The sequence below is a fragment of the Rhinolophus sinicus genome, linkage group LG06, assembly GCF_036562045.2.
Source record: "Rhinolophus sinicus isolate RSC01 linkage group LG06, ASM3656204v1, whole genome shotgun sequence".
In the NCBI taxonomy this organism is placed as follows: Eukaryota; Metazoa; Chordata; class Mammalia; order Chiroptera; family Rhinolophidae; genus Rhinolophus; species Rhinolophus sinicus.
The window spans coordinates 131,519,182-131,540,668 of record NC_133756.1 but is presented as its reverse complement, the minus strand read 5'-3'; the positions used below and the strand labels follow the sequence as shown (position 1 = coordinate 131,540,668).

The window sequence follows — 21,487 nt, the reverse complement described above, 5'->3', positions numbered from 1 at the left end:
AGTTATATTTCGGGTTGGCAGAATTGGTTTCAGGGAGATTACTTAGGAAGTTTTTGTTTGTTTGTTTGTTTTTTAAATAGTAGTCCATGTGAAAGATAATGAGTGTGATGAAGGTTAAAAAGAAGGGAACTGATAGACCATGTTTAGGAGATAAAATTGGTAAGATTTTGACAGATAATGAGATATGAGCAAAGAAACAGTGTAGGATGACTTCCATATTTCTACCTTAGTAGTACATTCTTATCAGCATATAAATATCTTCATTTATTCAATAGATTTTTACTGAGTATCTCCTCACTACAAGGCACTGTTGTAGGTGATGAGGATTTGGCAGTGAACAAAAGAAACTGTAATCCCTGCCCTTAGAGGGTTTAAATTCTAGTTGGAAGAGACAGGCAATAAAATACACTAGCAAACTATGTGTGATATCAGGTAATAAGTGTTATAGAGAAAAATAAAGGAGGAGGGTGATATTGCAGTTTTAAATAAGGCAGTCAGAGAAGGCCTCATTGAGAAGATGATTTTGAGTAAAGAACTAGAGGAGGAAAGCAAGAAGCTATCTGGTTATCTGGGGGTGAGGAGAGTGCTTGGTATAGTTAAGGTCCACTAGATCTTTGTAGCTGGAATAGAATGAGGGAGGGGGGCAAGAGTAGAAACAAATCAATTAAGATGATTTGTTAGCAACAGGAGAGATGATGATGGCTTGGACCAGGATGATTACAGTAGAAGTGGTGAAAAGGAGTTGAATTCTGTGATATATGTGGTGTGATTAAAAAATAGAGTAAATGCTTAAATTTTAAGAAAATTTATTACAGCAAAAAGCACATTGCCATTAATCTCCCTCAAAATACTCCCCCTCGCTTTGAACACACTTATCCCACCATTCTTGCCACTTTCTGAAGCAGTTCTGGAAGTCCTCTTTTGTGAGTGTCTTTAGTTGCGCTGTCGTGGCTGCCTCAATGTCCTGAATCATTTTGACTTTGGGGCAGAGCCAGAAGTTGCACGGTGCCACATCCAGTGAATAAGGTGGATGAGGACACACCATAATGTTTTTATTTGACAGAAAATTGCTGTACTAGAAGCGATGTGTGACACGGAGCCTTTCCTTTGTGATCAAAAAATACAGTGAATTCTGCTGCCAAGTGCCATCCAATGGAAAGGCAGGGAAGCAATGCGTCAAAACCTTAGTAACTGTGTGACAAGTTTCAACTTGTCTGGTGCAGTCAGTCAGGTGTGAGCTACAGTTGAGAGGTGTATTTTAAAGTATGTAGTAAATCATCCTGCATCATGACAATGCTCTGTGTCACATATCGCTTCTGGTGTTTGGCAATTTCTGTCAAATAAAAACATTACGGTGTATCCTCATTTCATCTTATTCTCTGGATCTGGCACCATGCAACTTCTGGCTATTCCCCAAATAGTCAAAATGATTCAGGACATTGAGGCTACCACGACAACACAACTAAAGACACTCATGAAAGATGACTTCCAGAACTGCTTCAGAAACTGGCAAGCAACGATGGGATAAGTGTGTTTGAAGCAAAGGGATGTATTTTGAGGGGAATTAATGGCAATGTGTCTTTCACTGCAATAATTAAAAATTTAAACATTCACTGTATTGTTTGATCACACCTCGTATTTTGAAGTTAATGCTAGGATGATTTACCGATAGATTGACCGTGGAGAATGACAGTGGGAGAGATGGAGAACAGGAGAGGGGAAGGAGGGAGAGAAGAGTTAAGTGTAACACCAAGATTTTCTACCTGAGTATTTGGAAATCTGGAGTTGCCTTTTAATGAGATGTGGAAAACAGAGGAGCAGGTTTGGGGGGAAGATCTGGTACTAAATTTTGGACATTATGTTTGAAATCATCCAAATAGTGATGTTGAGTAGGCAGTTGGATATGAATCTGGAATTTAATGGAGGATGTCTGGCTGGAGATAATAATCTTGGGAATCATTAGAATATAGAGGTGTTTTTCAACGATAAAATTGAATGAGATCACCAAGAAAATCATTGTAGGTAGAGAAAAAGTGTTCAAGGACTGAGCCCTGGTTATATCTCCCATCTTAAATAAAACAAAAAGGCACATTTCCCTGCAGCAAACACACCAGTTCCCTATTCTCCTTGCAGCAGAACTCTTGAAAGTTAATCTGTTTTTGCAGCTTCAACTTCCTCTTATGAATGCATTCCAGTCAGGCTTTCAATCTCAGCACTTCCATGAAACTGTACTTAAGATCATGAAGGACTTCCATGGTCATGTTTCTAGTAATAAGTTCTTAGTCTTTATTTTCTCAATTTTTCTGTGATGTTTGATGGAGTTGATTGTTTCTTTCTTGAAACACTCACATGGCCTCTGGGGTATCACCTTCTTGGTTCTACTTTTCTCTCCATTTGGTGGCTTCCTCCTGATCCCTTATCTGCCAGACCTCTGGACATTAGGATGCCCCAGGGCTCACTTCTAGGACCTCTTCTCTCTCTATTCACATCCTAGGTGATATCACTTAATCTCATGTCTTTAAATACCTTACATCTGCTGATGACTCTGCAATTTATATCTCCAGACTTAACCTCAACTCCAAATTCAAATATCTATTACTTGATGTTTCAAATTTAAGATATAAAAAGCTGAATTTTTTAATATACTACCCTTCATATCTATTCGTCACAATTCCCCTTCTTAATAAATGGCAACTCTGTCCTTCCATTTGCTCAGGCCAAAACCTTGAAGTCATATCTGATTTCTCAAGAAAAAGCTCTTTCACATCCCACATTCAGTCTAATTCCTGTCAGCTCTCCCTTGAAAACACATTGAAAATGTGACCACTTTTTATCACTATGAAAGCTGCAGTCCTACTCAGTCCGTTACAGTGATTACAGTATTTCCTTACTGGTCTCTCAGCTTCTACCCTTGTCTTTATATAGTTTGTCTTCCGCAGGCAACCAAAATGACCTTTAAAAAATAAGTTACTAAATGCATTGTGGTGTCCTGGATTGTATTCTGGAAGAAGAAAAGGAAATTAGTGGGAAAACTAGTAAAATCTGAACAAAGTCTGCAGTTTAGTTAATAGTAACGTACCAGTGTTAATGTCTTAGTTTTGAAACATATAACATGGTTATGTAAGAAGTTACTCAACCAAGCTTCCTTTAATGTTACATGGGAACTCTTCATACTCGTTTTGCAACTTTTCTGTAACTCTAAAATTATTCCAGAATGAAAGGTTTATTTTAAAACATGAAAATAAGCAGAAAAAGCAAACGTAAATTAGAAGAAAATCAAAGCCAAAAGACGGTTCTTTGAAAAGATTAATACAATTTATAAACTCTTTAAAAAATGTTAAGTCGTGCTACTCTTTTGCTCAAAATCCTGTTTATTATCAGTAAAATTCAAAGTCCTACTCATGGCGTTAAGGCCCTTTGCATTCTGACCCATTACCTCTCTGGTCTGGCTTTCTACCCCTTTTCTCCTTTGATCTGTAGTTATGCTTCCCAACTGGGACTCTTGTGCTTGTTTTCCCTACTTTTAATGTTCTTCCCCTAGATGACTTGCATGGCTTACCTTTTCAGTTCATTAAGGTTTGTGCACAAATGTCTCATCAGAGAGCTCTTCACTGATCACCTTATCTAAAATAGTGACTCTATCTTATTTACTCCTATTTTTTATAGCTTTACTGAAATACCATAAAATTTACCCATTGGAAGTGTACAATTCAGTGATTCTTTTAGTAAATGCATAGAGTTGTATTATGACCACAATTCAGTTTCAGAACCTTTTCATCACTCAAAAGTTTCCATGTGAAAAAAAAAAAAGAAAAAAAGTTTCCAAGTGCTACTTTGCAGTCACTCCACATTCCCAGCCCCAGCTCCAAACAGCCACTGACCCGGTTTCTGTCTCCATAGATTTGCCTTTAATATTTCATGTAAATGGAATCACACCCTATGTAATCTTTTATATCTGGTTTCTTTTGCATACCATACTGATTTTAAGCTTTGTCCATGTTGTAGTATATAAGTTGGAGGATGTATCCATAGTTTGTCCCTTTTTTAAAATTGCTGCATAGTTTGATTGTACGGATATACCACTTTTTATTTATCTAGTCACCAAATAATGACATTTGGACTATTCAGTTTTTGGTTATTATAAATAATGTTGCTATAAGCATTCATGTGTAAGTCTTTGTGTGGGTATATGTTTTAATTTCTCCGGGCAGTAGGAGAGGTCAGGGAGTTACAGAGGTTTTAAATCCTCTTCACCTTAGTTTTTTAGAGATAAGATGTTAATTGATTTTAATAAGATGAAGTTAGGGTTGCAGTAGGGGTTCTGAGGCAAGGAGTAATGGTTTGGCTTCATATTCTAAGGGGAATGCAAAAGAGCTGACCAAGAGCAGGTAAAAGGAATGTTAAGTGCCATGCAGATTCCTGCTAAAATTGGAGACTGCTGAATCTGTATGATTGTGAGATTTTCTTTCGAAGTGCTCAGCTGCCTGGTAGAAGAAGCAGGGAAGTCTCTGAGCTCAAAGAACAGGTTTTGTCAGAATGAGGGTGTGAGAGCTGGAAGCAAAGGAGATTGTGATCAATATGATACTGTAGGTAAGATTCTGATAGGGTGCATTATTGGGGTTGAAGATGCTGTGAATTTTCCACATGGACATTTATGTAACTGAGGGTTATTATTGGATGCAGGGGAGAACGTCAGATAAATATCCAGAGAAAAATATGGCACGTAGTGGGGGAGATGACTACATGTCAGTGGCAAGGCAGATCGGTCAGTCAGGTGCCAAGTCAGGAGACAGAAACTGTAATATTAATAGTTATTTGAACAGGGAAATTTAAAGAATCATTAATTACTACAAGAGGACCCTTGCATGCTAACTCTGGCCTGTCTCATGTTTTTGTAAATAGTTTTATTGGAACATAGCCACGCTCATTCATTTATGAATTATCCATGTCACTTTCCATGCCCTATAGAGTTGAATTGTGACAGAGACTGTGTGGCCCACAAAGCCTAAAGCATTTATTATCTGACCTTAAAAAAAATTTGCCAGCTGTGCTCTAAGGGGTCCAGAAGTAACAGGTGTAAAAAAGCAGCTCTCGACTCTAGGTTGAGGAGCAGTAGAGTGTAAAGGAAGTCTGGAGACTCATGAAAGAGCCTCTCCCCAACCCCAAGTTGAAATTGAACCTCTTTGAAGAGGGTTTAGCTATCACAGGAGCACACAGCTTGCCTGTGGCAAAGAAACTTGCCAGAACTGTCAGATTGAGAGATCATGGCTGGATGGTGTGGCTGGCACTATTCTTTGACCTCCCGTCCTGAATTGAAAAATGGAGGAAGGGAACCCTGATGAGAAGAGGAATCTTCATGCTACTGCCTTTGAGGATCCCTTTGATGCCCTCTATTGACAAATCCTAACACTGTGCCACCTGGCAAAGGAGAAGTGTTTATAGGGTCTATCTAGCTCTAGTATCACAAAGTAGAGCGAAGAAGGTTGGACTTGGAACTGATAGAAAATTACTTGATAATTGGCACATAAAAAATGGTGGAGAATATTGTATGAGCCTCAAAACTGGAAACATTTTGCATGAAGGTGGAGGAGTAAAAGTAAGCAGAAATATAAGTAAGCAAAAACGGGGAGCTAGATAACAGACCTTCAAGCCCTGCGGACCGCAGGGTAATTGGGTATTTGAGAAAATGAGGTGGTTTCGTGGAAGCATGAAGGCAAAGGGAACATGCAGTTTATGGTAGCCAAGCCTCAAGGGTGGAAAAATTTTAATTGTTAAGGGATGTTACAGTACTGAGTTTCAGCCCATTCCTAATAGTACTTGGCATATAAGTTTGACATAAATGTTTCATGAATTAATTCATTATATAAGAATGTTTTCTTAATGAAATACACACTTTAAAATGATGATGCAGGCGTGGAGGAGTATTTTAAATCATTCTTATCGGATAAATGATTTTATAATACATTTGTACATGTATACTTTTAAATCATGGTAAAATCAACTGTGGCTGAATAATTCCGAGGGATTGTCCTCAAGAAGTTTTTTCATCAGACAAAACTTTTTAAAAAAAAGAAGGTTGTATAGATGCAAATGATGCTTAAAAGTTGACTCACTTCTAGTAACTGTAGCTCAGTGTTAGTAATATGTGACCAACCTCTGAAGAACTTGGTTTTTGATAGCAAATTTTTGCAGGAGGTAGAGAAGGGTTGAGGGTATTTTTGTGTTTTTTATTGGGGAAGGGGTACAGGACTTTATTGGGGAACAGTGTTTACTTCCAGGACTTTTTTCCAAGTCAAGTTGTTGTCCTTTCAATCTTAGTTGTGGAGGGCGCAGCTCAGCTCCAGGTCTGGTTGCCGTTTTCTAGTTGCAGGGGGCGCAGGCCACCATCCCTTGTGGTAGTCGAACCGGCAACGTTGTGGTTGAGAGGATGCACTCCAACCAACTGAGCCATCCGGGAGCTCAGCGGCAGCTCAGCTCAAGGTGCTGTGTTCAATTTTAGTTGCAGCGGGCAGAGCCCACCATCCCTTGTGGGACTCGAGGAATTGAACTGGCAACCTTGTGATTGAGAGCCCACGGGCCCATGTGGGAATCGAACCGGCAGCCTTCGGAGTTAGGAGCATGGAGCTCTAACCGCCTGAGCCACTGGGCCGTCCCTGGGTTGATGTTTTTAATGTGGAAATTATTCCCAAATAAGAAGAAAAAAGATAACTCCAATTTTTTTTTATGATTTAGAAATTTGTTATTGCTGTTACTTCTGTCTTTCATATGAAATTAAGGGCATTTGCTTGTGAATAATTGTGTCAGGCAAAGTGAAAATTAACCAGGTCTGCTTTTTCCTACTTTAAACTATATAATTGAAAAGCTGTTTTATTTCTTTTCTTTTTCATCACAAAAGAGTAAAGGATATCTGTTCTTAGGCATAGCAAAAATGTCTAGTTTCTAACTTCATGTCTGAAATTGATCCTTTAAATTCCACATACTTACATTTATTTTACTTTTTATTTTTAAAGAACCAGCACCGAGCAGTAGATCAAGTAATTAAAGCCGTAAGAAAAATCTGTAGTGCTTTAGATGGTGTTGAGACTCTTGCCATTACAGAATCAGTAAAGAAGCTCAAGAGAGCAATTAATCTTCCAAGGAGTAAAAGTGCTGATGTGAGTACTTTTTTTTTTTTTAGTAACTAGCATTTTATTAAAACATGCAAATATGTGCTTAAGTGAGCATCTGTCACTTAAAGGGGGAGACTTTTGCTTCTGCTGGACAAGATGTTATCATTTTAACTTTGGCTTTTGTTTGAGTTGATTGGGTAAAGTGAGGAATTCCTAAGAAGAGATGGGCTGCCTTGGAGAGTTGACGTTGCATAGGTGGATGCCAAACTGAACCTTTGGTGTGTGGAGGAGGAGCTATGGCATAGATGAGTTGGTTGGGGATTTTAAGGTAGACACTGAGCTTGAAGGACCTGATGAAGGACCTGGATGGTAATAGGTGCCATTTCTCCCTCTGGATAGAAATGTCCATGACTGCCAGTAGGGGAAACTCTATATTGGACTGCACCTCCTCCGTGTTGGAAAGACCCACAAGCTTCAGTAATAGTGACTTATTGCCTCAGCAGCAACCGGGTTGGGAGCCCTCTTTTGCTAACATACTGTTGCTTTTAATAAAAGCTCTCCCCGTGGTATTTCCAAGGGGATTTAATTGACTGTGTTCATACAGATGTTCATAGCTCTTAATTGGAAGGATGACAAAAGGTGGATCACAAAAGACGTGATAAATTTAAAGTTGTGTTGATGGTATGCCCCTCAGCGGATATCTAGGTGATAGATAGCTCAATCCATTTATTCTCACAGAGAGCCTATCCATATGCTATACAGAAATTTGGGTCTCTTTTTTCTTATTATGCGCTTGTTCTTTGAAATTAAAAAAACATGTATAAAATCACTTGGAGGTGACCAACTACCATGGTCCTAATGTTGTCTGAGCTTTCTATTCATTATTTCATTTGCTGGGTAAAGTAGGAGGAGAGCTCAATTTAAATGCTTACAAGAGCTTTTTGGAGACACTAAATGGTAATAGAGTTCTACCGTGTTTCCCTGAAAATAAGACCTAGCCGGACCATCAGCTCTAATGCATCTTTTGGAACAAAAATTAATATAAGACCCGGTCTTATTTTAAATATATAAGACCAGGTATAATATAATGTAATGTAATGTAATGTAATGTAATATAATATAATATAATATAATATAATATAATATAATACTGGGTATAATATAATATAATACCGGGTCTTATATTAATTTTTGCTCCAAAAGACGCATTAGAGCTGACAGTCCGGCTAGGTCTTATTTTCAGGGAAACATGGTAGTTTCTTTAAGAGTATCCTTGTTATGCTAATACCATGTTTCCCCGAAAATAAGACCTACCCCAAAAATAAGCCCCAGTTAAGTTTGTCAGCCAGACGGACACATTTAGTACGTTATGACGATGTTCCAGAAGAAGATGACATGACTATATTTGAATAAACGTAGATTGTTGTACATGAAAAAATAAGACATCTCCTGAAAATAAGCCCTGATGGAGCAAAAATTAATGTAAGACCCGGTCTTATTTTCGGGGAAATACGGCAGTGTAGCAACTAATGGGAAATAAAATACTGTATTAATGTACTTCACATTTTTGGGTTTCCAACCTTAAATTGCTAAGTGAGTCAGATTTTGTTGGTTTTGTATATTCTGCAGTAATTTTCAGTTATTCCATGATTTTCTTGATACTAAAAATAATCTATTTGATTGGGGTTTTTTTACTTTCTTTCTTACTGTTTTATTAATTCTGCAGACACTTTTGGGAGATTTTTCCTGCAAGGGGGTTTCTGGATACTGCATTTATAATTAAATGTATTGAAATGAATGAAAGGTAAACCTCTTAATATTACATTATGGGCAGTTTTCTGGACTAATTTGTATGTGTGTATGCAGGTGACTTCACTGTCTGGAAAAGGAGACAATAGCAAGAGTTCATCGAGGGGTATGTCTTTTTAAGTTCTTTAAATTTTATCAGTAATTGTTGCTTTTTCAAAGAGTTATATTAACGACTTCTTTAAATCTAGGCTCACTGAATCCTGAAAATCCTGTTCAAGTAAGCCTGGACCAATTAACCGCAGCAATTTATGATCTTCTCAGACTCCATGGAGATTGTGGGAGGAGTCCTGCAGACTGTCCCCAAAGTAACAGGAGCGTCAGGGAAGCGTGGACCACAACCGAACAGCTCCAGTTTACTGTGTTTGCTGCACATGGCATTTCAAGTAACTGGGTATCAAAGTAAGTGACCGTTTAAAAGAAAATATGTACAGCTCTACCTAGAAGTTGTTCTAATCTTGTAAAATGTCAGCATCCGCTGTTACCTTGGTATTAAATGGATGATACAAAAATCACCAGCAACCTTGTGGTTTTCATAAAAATTACAGAGATGTTTGAAGCTGTTCCAGTAAAAACTATCACTCCTACTACATGTAAAAAAGGCAGGAAAATATATGTCTAAACTTACAAGGGCAAATGTTGATTAAAAAATTAGTCAGCTTATGACTGCTACTTTTTGCCTTTCCTTTTTGGAACCAGGGTAATTTGTAACAGAGTGTAATGGCACTAGACTTTAACACTTTTTTTTTTCCATTTTAGTAGTTCACAGTTTAGGCTTTGATGTCTACAAGAGCGTATTTCTTCTATTGATTTTTTAATATGGTGGGGTTTTTGTTGTTATTGTTTTGTTTTTTTGTTTGTTTTTTTTGTCAATACCATAAAGTTTGCCAACTTCAACTTATTTGGAAATGACTAATAAAAACTGAAAAGTCTGAATTGCGTATTTTAAATGAAGTAATTTCATAATAGTTTAATGCTATAAAATAAGGTAAACCCTGGTGAATCCATACTAAACCAATTCTGCTTAAAATTGAACTTTAGATAACAGATAAGACGTAAAAATAATATAATGAATGTGATACATTAATTCATTCAATAAATATTTACTGAGCACCATCTGTGAGCAGTATTCTTAGTGCTACTAGGGATGAGCAGCAAACAAGGCAGCAAAGCCTCTCTGCCCTCCTGGAACTTGCATTTAAACGGATACTGCTGCTTTCTGAAGGTATTTCATTCTTTTAAATAGTTATAGGGATAATACTATCCACGTCTTCTATACATACACAAATAAATTTAGGGACCCAATGAGGAGAACAAATGCTTAGTAGCAGACAGTACAGAAAACTGCAGTAATAATTAACATAGAAAGTTAATAAATTACTGAAGTAAAGAGGGATAGATAGAATGAGGTTGAGAACAGCCATTAAATAGCTTAGGGGTGTTATGTGAACCTATGAGATTAGATTTGAAATATAATTAGAATGATTAATATGTTATATATATGAACAAAGTGATTTACGTGTACGTCTAGCAGTAAGTTAGAACACTGGTAGAATACAGTTTGATTGAACCTAAGACTCCTTCCCTACAGGATTGCCTGATTATATCTAACCCACTCTGTACTTACGGCAATTAGGGGCTAAATTATTGCTGTCTAATGAGAGAATATAATATCATCTGTCCCCATGGATGGAAGCCTTCTAATAGATTGGGAAGACTGACTCAGTATAAGTCAGAACAATGCACTATTAATATGCTTAACTGACTTTATTTCAGTGGTTTAGCAAAGGAAAATGGTACCTACAGAAGATAATGTTTGTACTCTTTCTTTCTAGAGTTTACCTAGAAATGAATAATTACTCAGTGTCATTCAACTAAAATCTAAAGCTAGTAACTAACTGAACACAAAATTCAGGTAAATTTTCCAGCTGGTATCATTTTGCCGCTTAGACCGGCAGCTAGGGATACGTGTTTCCTTCTGTATTCCCTTTGCTATACTTCTGTTTTTACAGAATTTGCAATAGTTAAATTTCAGATGTTTTTCCATAAGTTCAAATGAATGATGGCCAAATTATTCCAGATAATAGTCACTTTTAGGGAAGAATGGCTAATATATATTTGTATTAGTTAACTAATTTGTATTATCAAATAAAAATGAAATTAAACTCTTTCCTTTCTCAGTTATGAAAAATACTACTTGATATGTTCCCTGTCTCACAACGGAAAGGATCTTTTTAAACCTATTCAATCAAAGAAGGTTGGCACTTATAAGAATTTCTTCTATCTTATTAAATGGGATGAACTGTAAGTGAAATTTCTGGCTTTTTTTTTCTTTCAGTATGCCCTGTTCTTTACTTTTTTTCCATATGTAAACCCTAGTTTTTATTTTATTACAATTTCCATTGAACCCCTTAAATTCTTACTGACATCTTTAAGGTCTCTTCTAGATAGATTCTATAGAACAGACTGAAATTCTTATTTAAAAATCTGAAATACTATTTTAAATCTACATGTTAAATTGTAGAGAGATGCCTTTAATTCTTCCAAGACTTTGTCAAGTTAAAAAAATACATATAATTCTAGAAAATGGTGTTTTATAACATTGCTTACTTTAGTATTTATTCTGTAGCACTGTATATATGAAGCCTAGTTTTTGGTTAACAGCTTTAAAAAAGTTATCTTAAGTCCATGTACAAGATGATATTTTGCACTGTTAATATTTTTTAAATATTGTTTTTAAACTAAGGGAATGCTTTCATTATTTAGGCAGATAGATAATTACAGAACTTTTATTTATTCTGCATTTAATAGATGGCTTCCTTTTTTTTAATTATGAAAATAACACGTGTCTGTGAAAGCAATCAAATAATTAAAAAACGCATACAGGGTAAAAAGTGTCACTTTATACCATCTCATGGCTCCTCAGAGTGACCACTATTGACTTTGTGTGTTCTTTCTGGCTTAAAAAAAAAAAGTATTGGTAAACATATATGTCAGTGTGTGTGTATGTATGTGTACGTGTATACACATATACATCTCAAATCAGAAACATCTAGTTTTTCCTAAAGGAAATAAAAATGACTACTATTATTTTGCATAGAAATTGACATTGGAAGTCTTAAGTAAAGGCATTAACAATTTTTTAAGAAAGAAATGATATATTTTAATGATAATTTTAATGAACTGTGTTTATTTAAAATTTTTACAGTACATGTTAGCCAAGCTTGCTACTTAAGTAAGGATTACTCAGGATTTAAGATATTTGATAAATCAAATAAATCACCTAAAATTTTCAGTTTCATTAAAGGGTTAATCTTCATATTTGATCTAATTTGTGTTTTTATCAATACCTTTTTCCCCCCATAGAATCATTTTTCCCATCCAGATATCACAGTTGCCATTGGAATCACTTCTTCACCTTACTCTTTTTGGAATTTTAAATCAGAGCAGTGGAAGTTCCCCTGATTCTAATAAGCAGAGAAAGGGGCCAGAAGCTTTGGGCAAAATTTCTTTATCTCTTTTTGATTTTAAACGGTAAGTGAAACTGAGTGACAGTGAGTTAATGTGGACACATCTGCAGCATCAGAATTAGCTAGAGAACAGGGTGGGGGACTGTGACATACAAGAGATAATGACCTGCCTTAGTTTTTCCAGCGTGATAAAGGGCGACAATTCAGACACACAGATCAGAGGGAACCAAAGTTATTTATTCTGCCATAGTTTGAACATATCTATATGGGTATTCATAGGATTGTTTGCCACTCACTGTTTCAGGAGAAAAGCAGAAGCCAGTTCATTCTGTAACTGTTTTTAGGTAAAGCACTATATTATTAACATAATATTTGTGGTTTTTTAGGTGCCCCTGATATTACTAAAACAACTCCATTTTTCCTCTTCTCATCCCTTTTTCATCCTTAAGTTTCACAGTCTACAACTGGACATTATTCCCTTCTCTTTACCTGACTGCCTGACTAATCTACCGTTACTCCTATGGGCCCCTGCCCTTTAATCTTCAAAGGTCCTACATGGGTGCAGAAACTAATGGATATGTAGGGGTAAAGGAATTCCTTTTGAGCTTTGTGTCTACTCATAGCCAGTGGAATAGTGTAACCTATCCGGACTTTCCGCTGACTATTTTGATTATATATTTTAAGTAATAATATGTTCCATGAGATCATCAGGAATCGTCCTAAATAAAAAAAATTAAAAATCAATTGAATTAAGTTTCCTATGGTACATGGTAACATTCTGGAGAGTGAAGCTGCACATTAGCATACTAAAGTATCTATAAAATTCTGCAATCAAGCCTATCGTGTTTAATAACAATATTACTGTAATAACAAACATAGTATTTACTGTGTGCTGTGTATTAGTCTGAATGCTATCTGTATATCCTTATATCCCTCACAACAACCCTATGACGATAGGTGTTGTTCTTATCCCTTTTTATAGAGGGGAAAATCAAAGTACCGAGAGCCTAAGTGACTAGCCCTGGGGCACTTAGCCAGGTAATTAATACCCAGTAGAATTGGGATCTGAATCTAGGCAGTCTGGCTCTAGGCTCTGTTTTCTTAACTGTTATCCTGTATCGCCATTCTCAACCTTATTTGATACCGTGGTGCTCTTTTTGTTCTAGATTATATCCTTTGAAACATTGTGTCCCTCTGGACAGTTTGAAAAATGATTCATTAGTAATAACTGATCTATTGAATCTACAATAAAACAATTAAAAACTGAGAATGAAAAATTATGCTAATCTAGTTCTACTTCCTTTTTCCTTTTAAATGGCAAACACCATTTGATTTTCTAGGAATTATTTATTAAAATCATGTGATTTTGTTACACTGACTTCACAAATTTTGTTCTTAAAATATTATTTTCCCATGTACTGAACTATAGCATTTATTTCTATATTTTTCTTTTAGTCATTTCTCCTATATTTGAGGAGGCAATACAATATTTTTTTATTCTCTACCTTTTTGTGGGCTCAAATTTTATATGACACCTGACATAACCAAAGACTACACCACCAAAGACTAGAGAAAAGCAGTTGAAGAGATTATTAATGACATGTGTTTAGAACCTTTTGCCAAATAGGATCCGTAACTACTCTACAACAATTGGAGGGGAACTGTATTCTCAGTTGTCTTTGATAAATTAACGTCAGGGAATAGTTGTGTGAGAAAGTAAAATGTAATTGTTACCATTATCATTCATTTTTATAAATAAGTTCAGTTCTGAAAACCTTGCTCTTGAAAGCACCAAGAGTCTTTGCTTCATTAGAGATATACCATCACTTTTTGCCACTTTTGTTTTATAGTAATAAAAAAAATTTTTAGATGAATGACAACATTCTTTCAAAATTCAAGAGAGAGGTGCTGGGCAGTTGATTTCTGTTAGACAATGAAATAGTTTGTATCCAACACTGCTGTTAAAACAGTGAGCACGTGGCATTAAGCTGGAAGCTTTGCCAAGTGCAGTGACCTAGGTAATGATAAGGCTTAGCATTCAAAAAAGACTCAGAAATTAAAAGGGAAGATGATTTTACATTATCACATACAGAGAAACAAAGTGTTAATTAGTTCAGTTAATGTACTAGAGTATAGTGATCAGAAATCTTGTCTTGAAATTCTTTTAAAAATAATTTATGTTTTGGTTCAACTTGTATATAAACTGATGAAGTTAATATCATGCAAGCCAAATGACTTAGATGCATTTTAGTCAGCGTTTGATAACAAATGAGTTAACTCATTTTTAAATAAACAGAATAAAGCATTTAACCTGCCTTTCCTTTACAGCTGTATCTCAGGGTTACCAAGTAATTGATGTGAGAAAGTTTTTCATAGAAAATTTTCAGTTAATAGATACAGAAGGAATGCTAGAATATCACAGTTTTGCAACCCTTACTGAAATAATTTAGGCCAGGGTTTCTTAGTCTCGGCACTACTGACATTTTGGGCCAGATGATTATTGTGAGAGGCTGTCCTGTGCATTGTAGGATGTTTGGCAGCACCACTGGCTTCTGCCCAGTGGATGCCAGTAGGACCCTCTGGCATCTGGTAGTTCCAACCAAAAATGTCGCCAGACATCTCCAAATATCCACTGGAGGCCAAATCAGTCTTGGTTGAGAACCATTGACTTAAGTAGTGATTATCAGTGCCTGCTTAAAACCATTAAGTGATTTGCTTTGCTGGAACTTTATAGTGGATGGTTTACACTGACAGCACCGGAATCAACTGATTTTGTTAACGTCACAGAAAGAGAGAGAAACCAAACAATGTGTCCCTCTTCATTTGATAAAATAGGAAGTAGTATATAACAGAAAGTATTAAGAATTCTTGTCAGATAACTAAACCTGAATCAGATCAAGCTTCTGGAACTACTACTTTATAGAAAATACAGGCCATACAGGGACATGCTAAATGACCAGTGGAATGCAATCAGTAAAATCCAGGATATAAAAAAATCTCAGAACAAAAGGTCTGGTTTCTTCACTAAATGGCAGGGGAAAGAAAGATGAGAAATAAAACAAGAGTCAGCAAACTTTTTCTGTGAAAGGGACCAGATAGAAGTAGTTTAGGCTTTGCAGGTAATATAGTCTCTGTCACAAAGACAAAAGAAGCAATAGACAATCTATAACTGAATGAGTGTAGCTTTCTTCTAATAAAAGTTTATTTACAAAACCAGGTGACACGTTGGAGTTTGTCGTCCCTTGAATTAAAGGATAACTTAAAAAGCATATCAACCAAATGCAAGTGTTGGACCTTGCTTGGATCCTTATTCGAACAAACTAATTGTAAAAAAAAAATTTTCTTTTGTTGAGACAATCAGGAAAAGATGTATACTTTCTAGATAGCTGACAATTTTAAGTAATTGTTAATTATTTTAAGAGTGGTAATGGTATTGTACTTATTTTAAAATAAAACTTTATTGTTTAGAGATATATAACAGTATTTACAGATGAAATAATATGATAGGAGTTTGCCTTAAAAATCCAGTTGTGGGTGAGAGTGGTTCTAAAAAAGACAGACTATAATGTGTCAACGATTTAAAGGCTATTCACCTATAAGAGAAAACATTTAGATGGGAATCTAGTTTTGGAAAGGATATTTGCTGTAACAAAGCTTAATGAAGTTTATAGTTTCCTGCTTTTATGTATCTCATGTTATTTTTCAGAAATTTCTTCTGTGCAAAGATATATCAATATCTTTATTGATAAACGTTTTTAATTTAAATAGGCCATACACTGATAGTCTAGGGCAAGTGTAAGCGTACTACAGCCCACTGCCTGTTTTTTTTGTAAATATAGTTTTGTTAGAATACAACGCATATGTTTACGTATGTATTGCTAATGGCTACTTTTGCAGTGTAATAGCTGAGTTGAGTCTACAATGAAGATTGTATGGCCCAGAATGTCCAAAATGTTTACTATCTGGCCCTTTGGAGAAGTTTGCTGACACCTTGGTCCAGGGCACAGATATAACTTTTCATCTCAATGACTGGTGCCATTCACAAGTGGGTACTGGTTTGAGGGGCATATGTTTTTGTTCTTCGAGTAAAAGTCAGGGAGCAGTTCTGTAATCCAAGCTACCACCTTGAGAAGTATTGCTTTGTGGGCTGTTCTGAAAGACTGTCCTTCACCTTCCTGTTTATAGAAGTCATATCTGTTTTTAACTATATAAAATGACTGTATGACTACATAAAAACTTAGAAATTCGTATAGGTCAAACTCTGTCTTTACCCAGCTTGTGTTCTATCCCCAACTGCATTTCTTCTACGAAATGTTCATTCATTCTCCTTCCCTTTGTTCCAACTCCCACACATCAATACATTTACCTAAAGGATCAGGATCAGTACACGATGGAGAGTGACTCCTGATGTGTTCTTAAAGATGCTATTTTATATATATATATATATATATATATATATATATATATATATATATATACACACACACACACACAAATAGGGGGGGGGAGAGAGAGAGAGGATGCTTCATAAATGTTTCAATGCTAGCATTTCAAATTCATTACCATGTGTTGTGAGTTTTGAATTAATTTTTAAAATGAAAACCACGGTGTTCTTCTATTTACATTCATGAAGGTTTTTAACATGTGGAACTAAACTTCTGTATCTTTGGACTTCGTCACATACAAATCCTATTCCTGGAACAGTCCCCAAGAAAGGATATGTGATGGAAAGAATAGTGTTGCAGGTAATGGTACTTCTTGACATGTGGAGAAGTTTAAATTTAAATTTCTTTATAAAAAGTGTATGTATACCATGATTTAGGTTATCATTAAAGAAGCCAAATTGATCTTGTTTCAATCTTAGGTTCTATTTTCAATTTTAATGTCAAACCATTTCCTATTTCTGAGAAACAGTAAAATACACTTTTGTACCCATCCCAAGTAACGCGTGCTCTTGAGAATTACCAACAATGGTAATCACTTTAAACAAAATGACAAGAAACATTAATATTCAATCTAAAATTCACCCTGATGGATAAAAAAAAATTGATTTTCTCAAAGACAGTGAAGGTAATGTAATAAATATGTGACCTGTTCAGCTGTAATTTGATCAACTTCTGTTAAACTTTTAAGGTTGATTTTCCTTCTCCTACATTTGATATCATTTATACCACTCCTCAAGTTGACAGAAGCGTTATACAGCAACACAACTTAGAAACATTGGAGAGTGATATAAAAGAGAAACTTTTTGATATTCTTCACAAAGATTCATCACTTGGGTATGCTCCTTTGATTCTGTTTTTTGCTTGGGTATCTCTTACAATGTAAAGCTCAAGTTAATGGTTTATTAAATGCCCTGATTTAGTTCATGATTTAGCAATGTTCTTGGTATGGAAAGTTTTCTATATCTGTTTTTAACTATGTAAAACGACTGTATGACTACATAAAAATTTAGAAATTTGTATAGGTCAAACTTTTTACATGATCAAAAGGCAAACAGACTGGGAACTGTATTTACAGTAAATAGCAATAGATTAATTTCCTTAATGTATAAAGAATCTTTTCATATCAAGAGAAAAACCAACTGCTCATTAGTAAATTAGACAAAGAATATTTAAGTAATTCTTCAGAAAAGAAATACAATGCCTGTTAAACATCTGAGAAGATGTCAACCTCTTAGTAATCAAGGAAAATTAAATTAATACAAGATACCATTTCACACACATCACTGAAAATTAGATTGTTGAAAATTAAAATGTCTCATCATATAATGTTGATGAAGATGCAGGAAAATGGGGATTATACTGTTGGCAGAATTCTAAAAAGCTTTTGGAGAGCAATTTGGCAAAACCTGCAAAGGTCACAATGTGCATAGTCTGACCTAGCAATTCCACTCCAGTTAGTTATGTATCTTCAGGGAAACCTTTTTATATTTGCTTGTGGAGACAAGAATACTCATTGCAGCATGTATTTAGATTTTTATAAAACTGATAGGGAATGTCCATTAATAGGGGTTAAATTTATGGTACATTTATCCAACAGAATACTATGTAACTATTAAGAATGATGTTATAGGGGTGCTGGATGGCCCAGTTGGTTAGAGCCGAGCTCTTAACAATAAAGTTGCCAGTTCAATTCCCATATGGGATGGTGGGCTGCATCTCCTGCAACTAAGATTGAAAAAAACGGCGACTGGACTTGGAGCTGATGGGCTCTGGGAAAACACACTGTTCCCCAATGTTCCTCAATTTAAAAAAAAAATGAAGTTATAGTTATGTACTAATACGTAATAAGATGTTAAATGAAGAAAACAAGGAGCAAAATACTGTTTGTAGTGTTACCATTAAAAGAAAAAGGATCTACATATACCTGTGTATTTACTTCTGTATAAATGGACTCTGGAAGAATACAAGCTTAGGCAGTTGCCACTGGCAGGGGGATTAGAAGGAGAGAGACTTAACTCTGCACCTTTATTCAATATTTGGATTTTTTCAGTATTCCACATGAATACATTTCAGTGCATGTATTATATGCACAAGTAGATGGATGGGTAGTAAAGTAGTGAGGTCTTTCTTTCACATAAACATTTGTCATTGCGATTAAATTAGGATCTCCAAAACAAGTCCTTTTTTCATTTTGAATATTCCTCATTTTGAATATTCCTGAGCTGTGTAATCATCTTCTAAAATTTTGTAATAGCATTTGTGTCTTATATGACATATGATAAAATGGATGAAATCCTTGCTGTTAGGGTGGATTTTGCTTATTCAACTGATTTCTAGTGCCTGGCATCTGGTTAGAGCTCAAAAATTTTTATTGTACTGAATTATCCTTAATTTTCATAACTAAGACTCTTTTATCAAGGCAGAATGATTTCTATCCCCCAAATTAGGGTAAATTAGTGCTGTTTGCTGCACATTGCGTTTTTCTATTCCAAATTAGTATTAATGATTCTACCAAGAAATGGCTATCCCAAAATGAATAAATTTCTTCTTTGTATTTTTAATCGTTGAGACTATAACTGTCATTATGATATCATTGAGAAGTAATTTAATTCTGTTATGTATGCAGACTTTCTAAAGAAGACAAAACCTTTTTGTGGGAGAAACGTTATTATTGCCTCAAATACCCAAATTGCCTTCCTAAAGTACTAGCAAGTGCCCCAAATTGGAAATGGGTTAATCTTGCCAAAACTTACTCATTGCTTCAGCAGTGGCCTGCATTACAGCCTCTGACTGCATTGGAGCTTCTTGATTCAAAGTAAGTCAACTGTAACTGAATTTATTTGCTCTGTTTTACTGTCAATTTTTCCAGTAAGGTATTATGTTGCAGGAGTACTTCCCTTTGTTTTAACGTGAAAGCAATTCAATACAATGTAACTGTGTAAATGTATAGTTTTACAAACATATCTTTTCATTGAGGTTATTTAAAAGACATGTCATATCATTTAAAACTAGCCTAAAGAGAGAGTTAGATTGTAAATTTTGGATAATTTGTTATATTTTTATGATGTAGGCCAGAATAAATTTTCATAAGCTTAAGGTTTCTAAACAGTTCCCTGATAAGAGAATTTGTACAGCACAGTAAGATTTTCTTCCTATAAAAACAAAAAAAAAAAGAAGCACATTGTTTTTGAATAAAGAGCTATTTGAGCATTGTTTGTCAGGAATAGATTGAGATTGTGTTTTCAGGAAATACAGCTTCATTAGAAAGAAATCACCATCAAATCTTGATTTTTGTGGTACTCTTCTAGATTTGCTGATCAGGAAGTGAGGTCCCAAGCTGTGACCTGGATCGAGGCTATTAGTGATGATGAGCTAACGGATCTTCTTCCACAGTTTGTGCAGGTGAGGTTTTTACTTGGTTACCGACCCTCCTTACTCTCCCCCCAGTTTTTATGAGTAGGGAGCTTGCTAAAGGATACCCTTTCCGGTTTTGATACTTTTGGAGTATGGGTATGTTGAGGTGCATTGCCTTTGGGTTTAGTGTCTGTTTTTTTCTACTTATTGTCAGCTGCCCCATTGTAATTCTTTCACTTTTTAGATTCCCAAAACAAACCAGACTTGAGCTTTTCTTGCATTTTTCTTTTCTGGCCATTTAAACATAGCTAATGAATGTTACTCCCAGGTATATACTTTTCTGCTTGATTTTATTAATTTAGCCTAAGTTAATTCATCTCTTTTATTTTGATCAGTATTATCTTTCATCAACAAGAGTAAGCTTTATATAATTTCGCTTTTGATATTTTTATATTAACAATGTAGTTAGCATGGGTTTGACCATTAGTAATTCTTATTTTCCTTTATGTATAGGCATTGAAATACGAAATTTATTTGAACAGTTCATTAGTGCGCTTCCTTCTGTCCAGGGCATTGGGAAATATACAGATAGCACACAATTTATATTGGTAAGATTTAAATTTTCTTAAGTGCTTTATTTCCATTCCTAGTATTTATACAGATAACATATTCTGAAAGTCTAAATGGTATACTTAGACTTCCTACTGTGAATAACAGATGTTTTATTGAGGCAATATTATAAAGAAGCTAAATTTTTTATGTCCTTAGAAATGAAACAAAAAATAACAAAGCTCTCTGTTGCAAAGATACTTAGCATGTTAGAGCTCTATAATAGTGAATACGTTTTTACTTGCTTACATAGCTTAAAGTAAATTCCTGGATACCAAAAGTTGAACTTGCTAAATTGATTTTTGAGAGATGTTCATCCAGTTTTCAGAAGTGGCTGACATAAACATTTTGCTGTATTAGGCTCCTCAAGGATGCCCTGCATGATGCACAGTTTGGTACCCGATATGAACATGTTTTGGGTGCTCTCCTCTCGGTAGGAGGAAAAGGGCTCAGAGAAGAACTCTTGAAGCAGACGAAACTTGTACAGCTTTTAGGAGGAGTAGCAGAAAAAGTAAAGCAGGCTAGTGGATCAGCTAGACAGGTATGTATCTGCAAGAGAGAACATAAACATTTTGATATTAAAGGATCTTTACAGTGCTGACAAGTTGTTATTCTTTCTCAATAGACATCCAGTAGAACTCTTAACTAGACCTATATTATTTTGAGATGAATTCAAAGGTTGTTTAAAATCTAT

General features: G+C 35.3%; 1 protein-coding gene and 1 long non-coding RNA gene across 3 annotated transcripts in view; one reads left to right on the top strand and one right to left on the bottom strand.

The window, feature by feature from the left end:
• The window catches only part of LOC141572241 (uncharacterized), a 95,239-nt gene that overhangs the window by 28,409 nt on the left and 45,343 nt on the right, over positions 1-21,487 (bottom strand). The gene's annotated exons all lie outside the window — the stretch shown is intronic.
• PIK3C2A (phosphatidylinositol-4-phosphate 3-kinase catalytic subunit type 2 alpha) overlaps positions 1-21,487 on the top strand; it is an 86,745-nt gene that overhangs the window by 42,328 nt on the left and 22,930 nt on the right. The window contains exons 9-19 of the mRNA XM_019746618.2: positions 7,011-7,154; positions 8,976-9,024; positions 9,107-9,317; positions 11,097-11,219; positions 12,282-12,449; positions 17,019-17,130; positions 17,519-17,664; positions 19,457-19,645; positions 20,139-20,232; positions 20,698-20,792; positions 21,154-21,334. Coding sequence (XP_019602177.2) covers positions 7,011-7,154; positions 8,976-9,024; positions 9,107-9,317; positions 11,097-11,219; positions 12,282-12,449; positions 17,019-17,130; positions 17,519-17,664; positions 19,457-19,645; positions 20,139-20,232; positions 20,698-20,792; positions 21,154-21,334 — 1,512 coding nt within the window. The remainder of the gene's footprint in view (positions 1-7,010; positions 7,155-8,975; positions 9,025-9,106; positions 9,318-11,096; positions 11,220-12,281; positions 12,450-17,018; positions 17,131-17,518; positions 17,665-19,456; positions 19,646-20,138; positions 20,233-20,697; positions 20,793-21,153; positions 21,335-21,487) is intronic.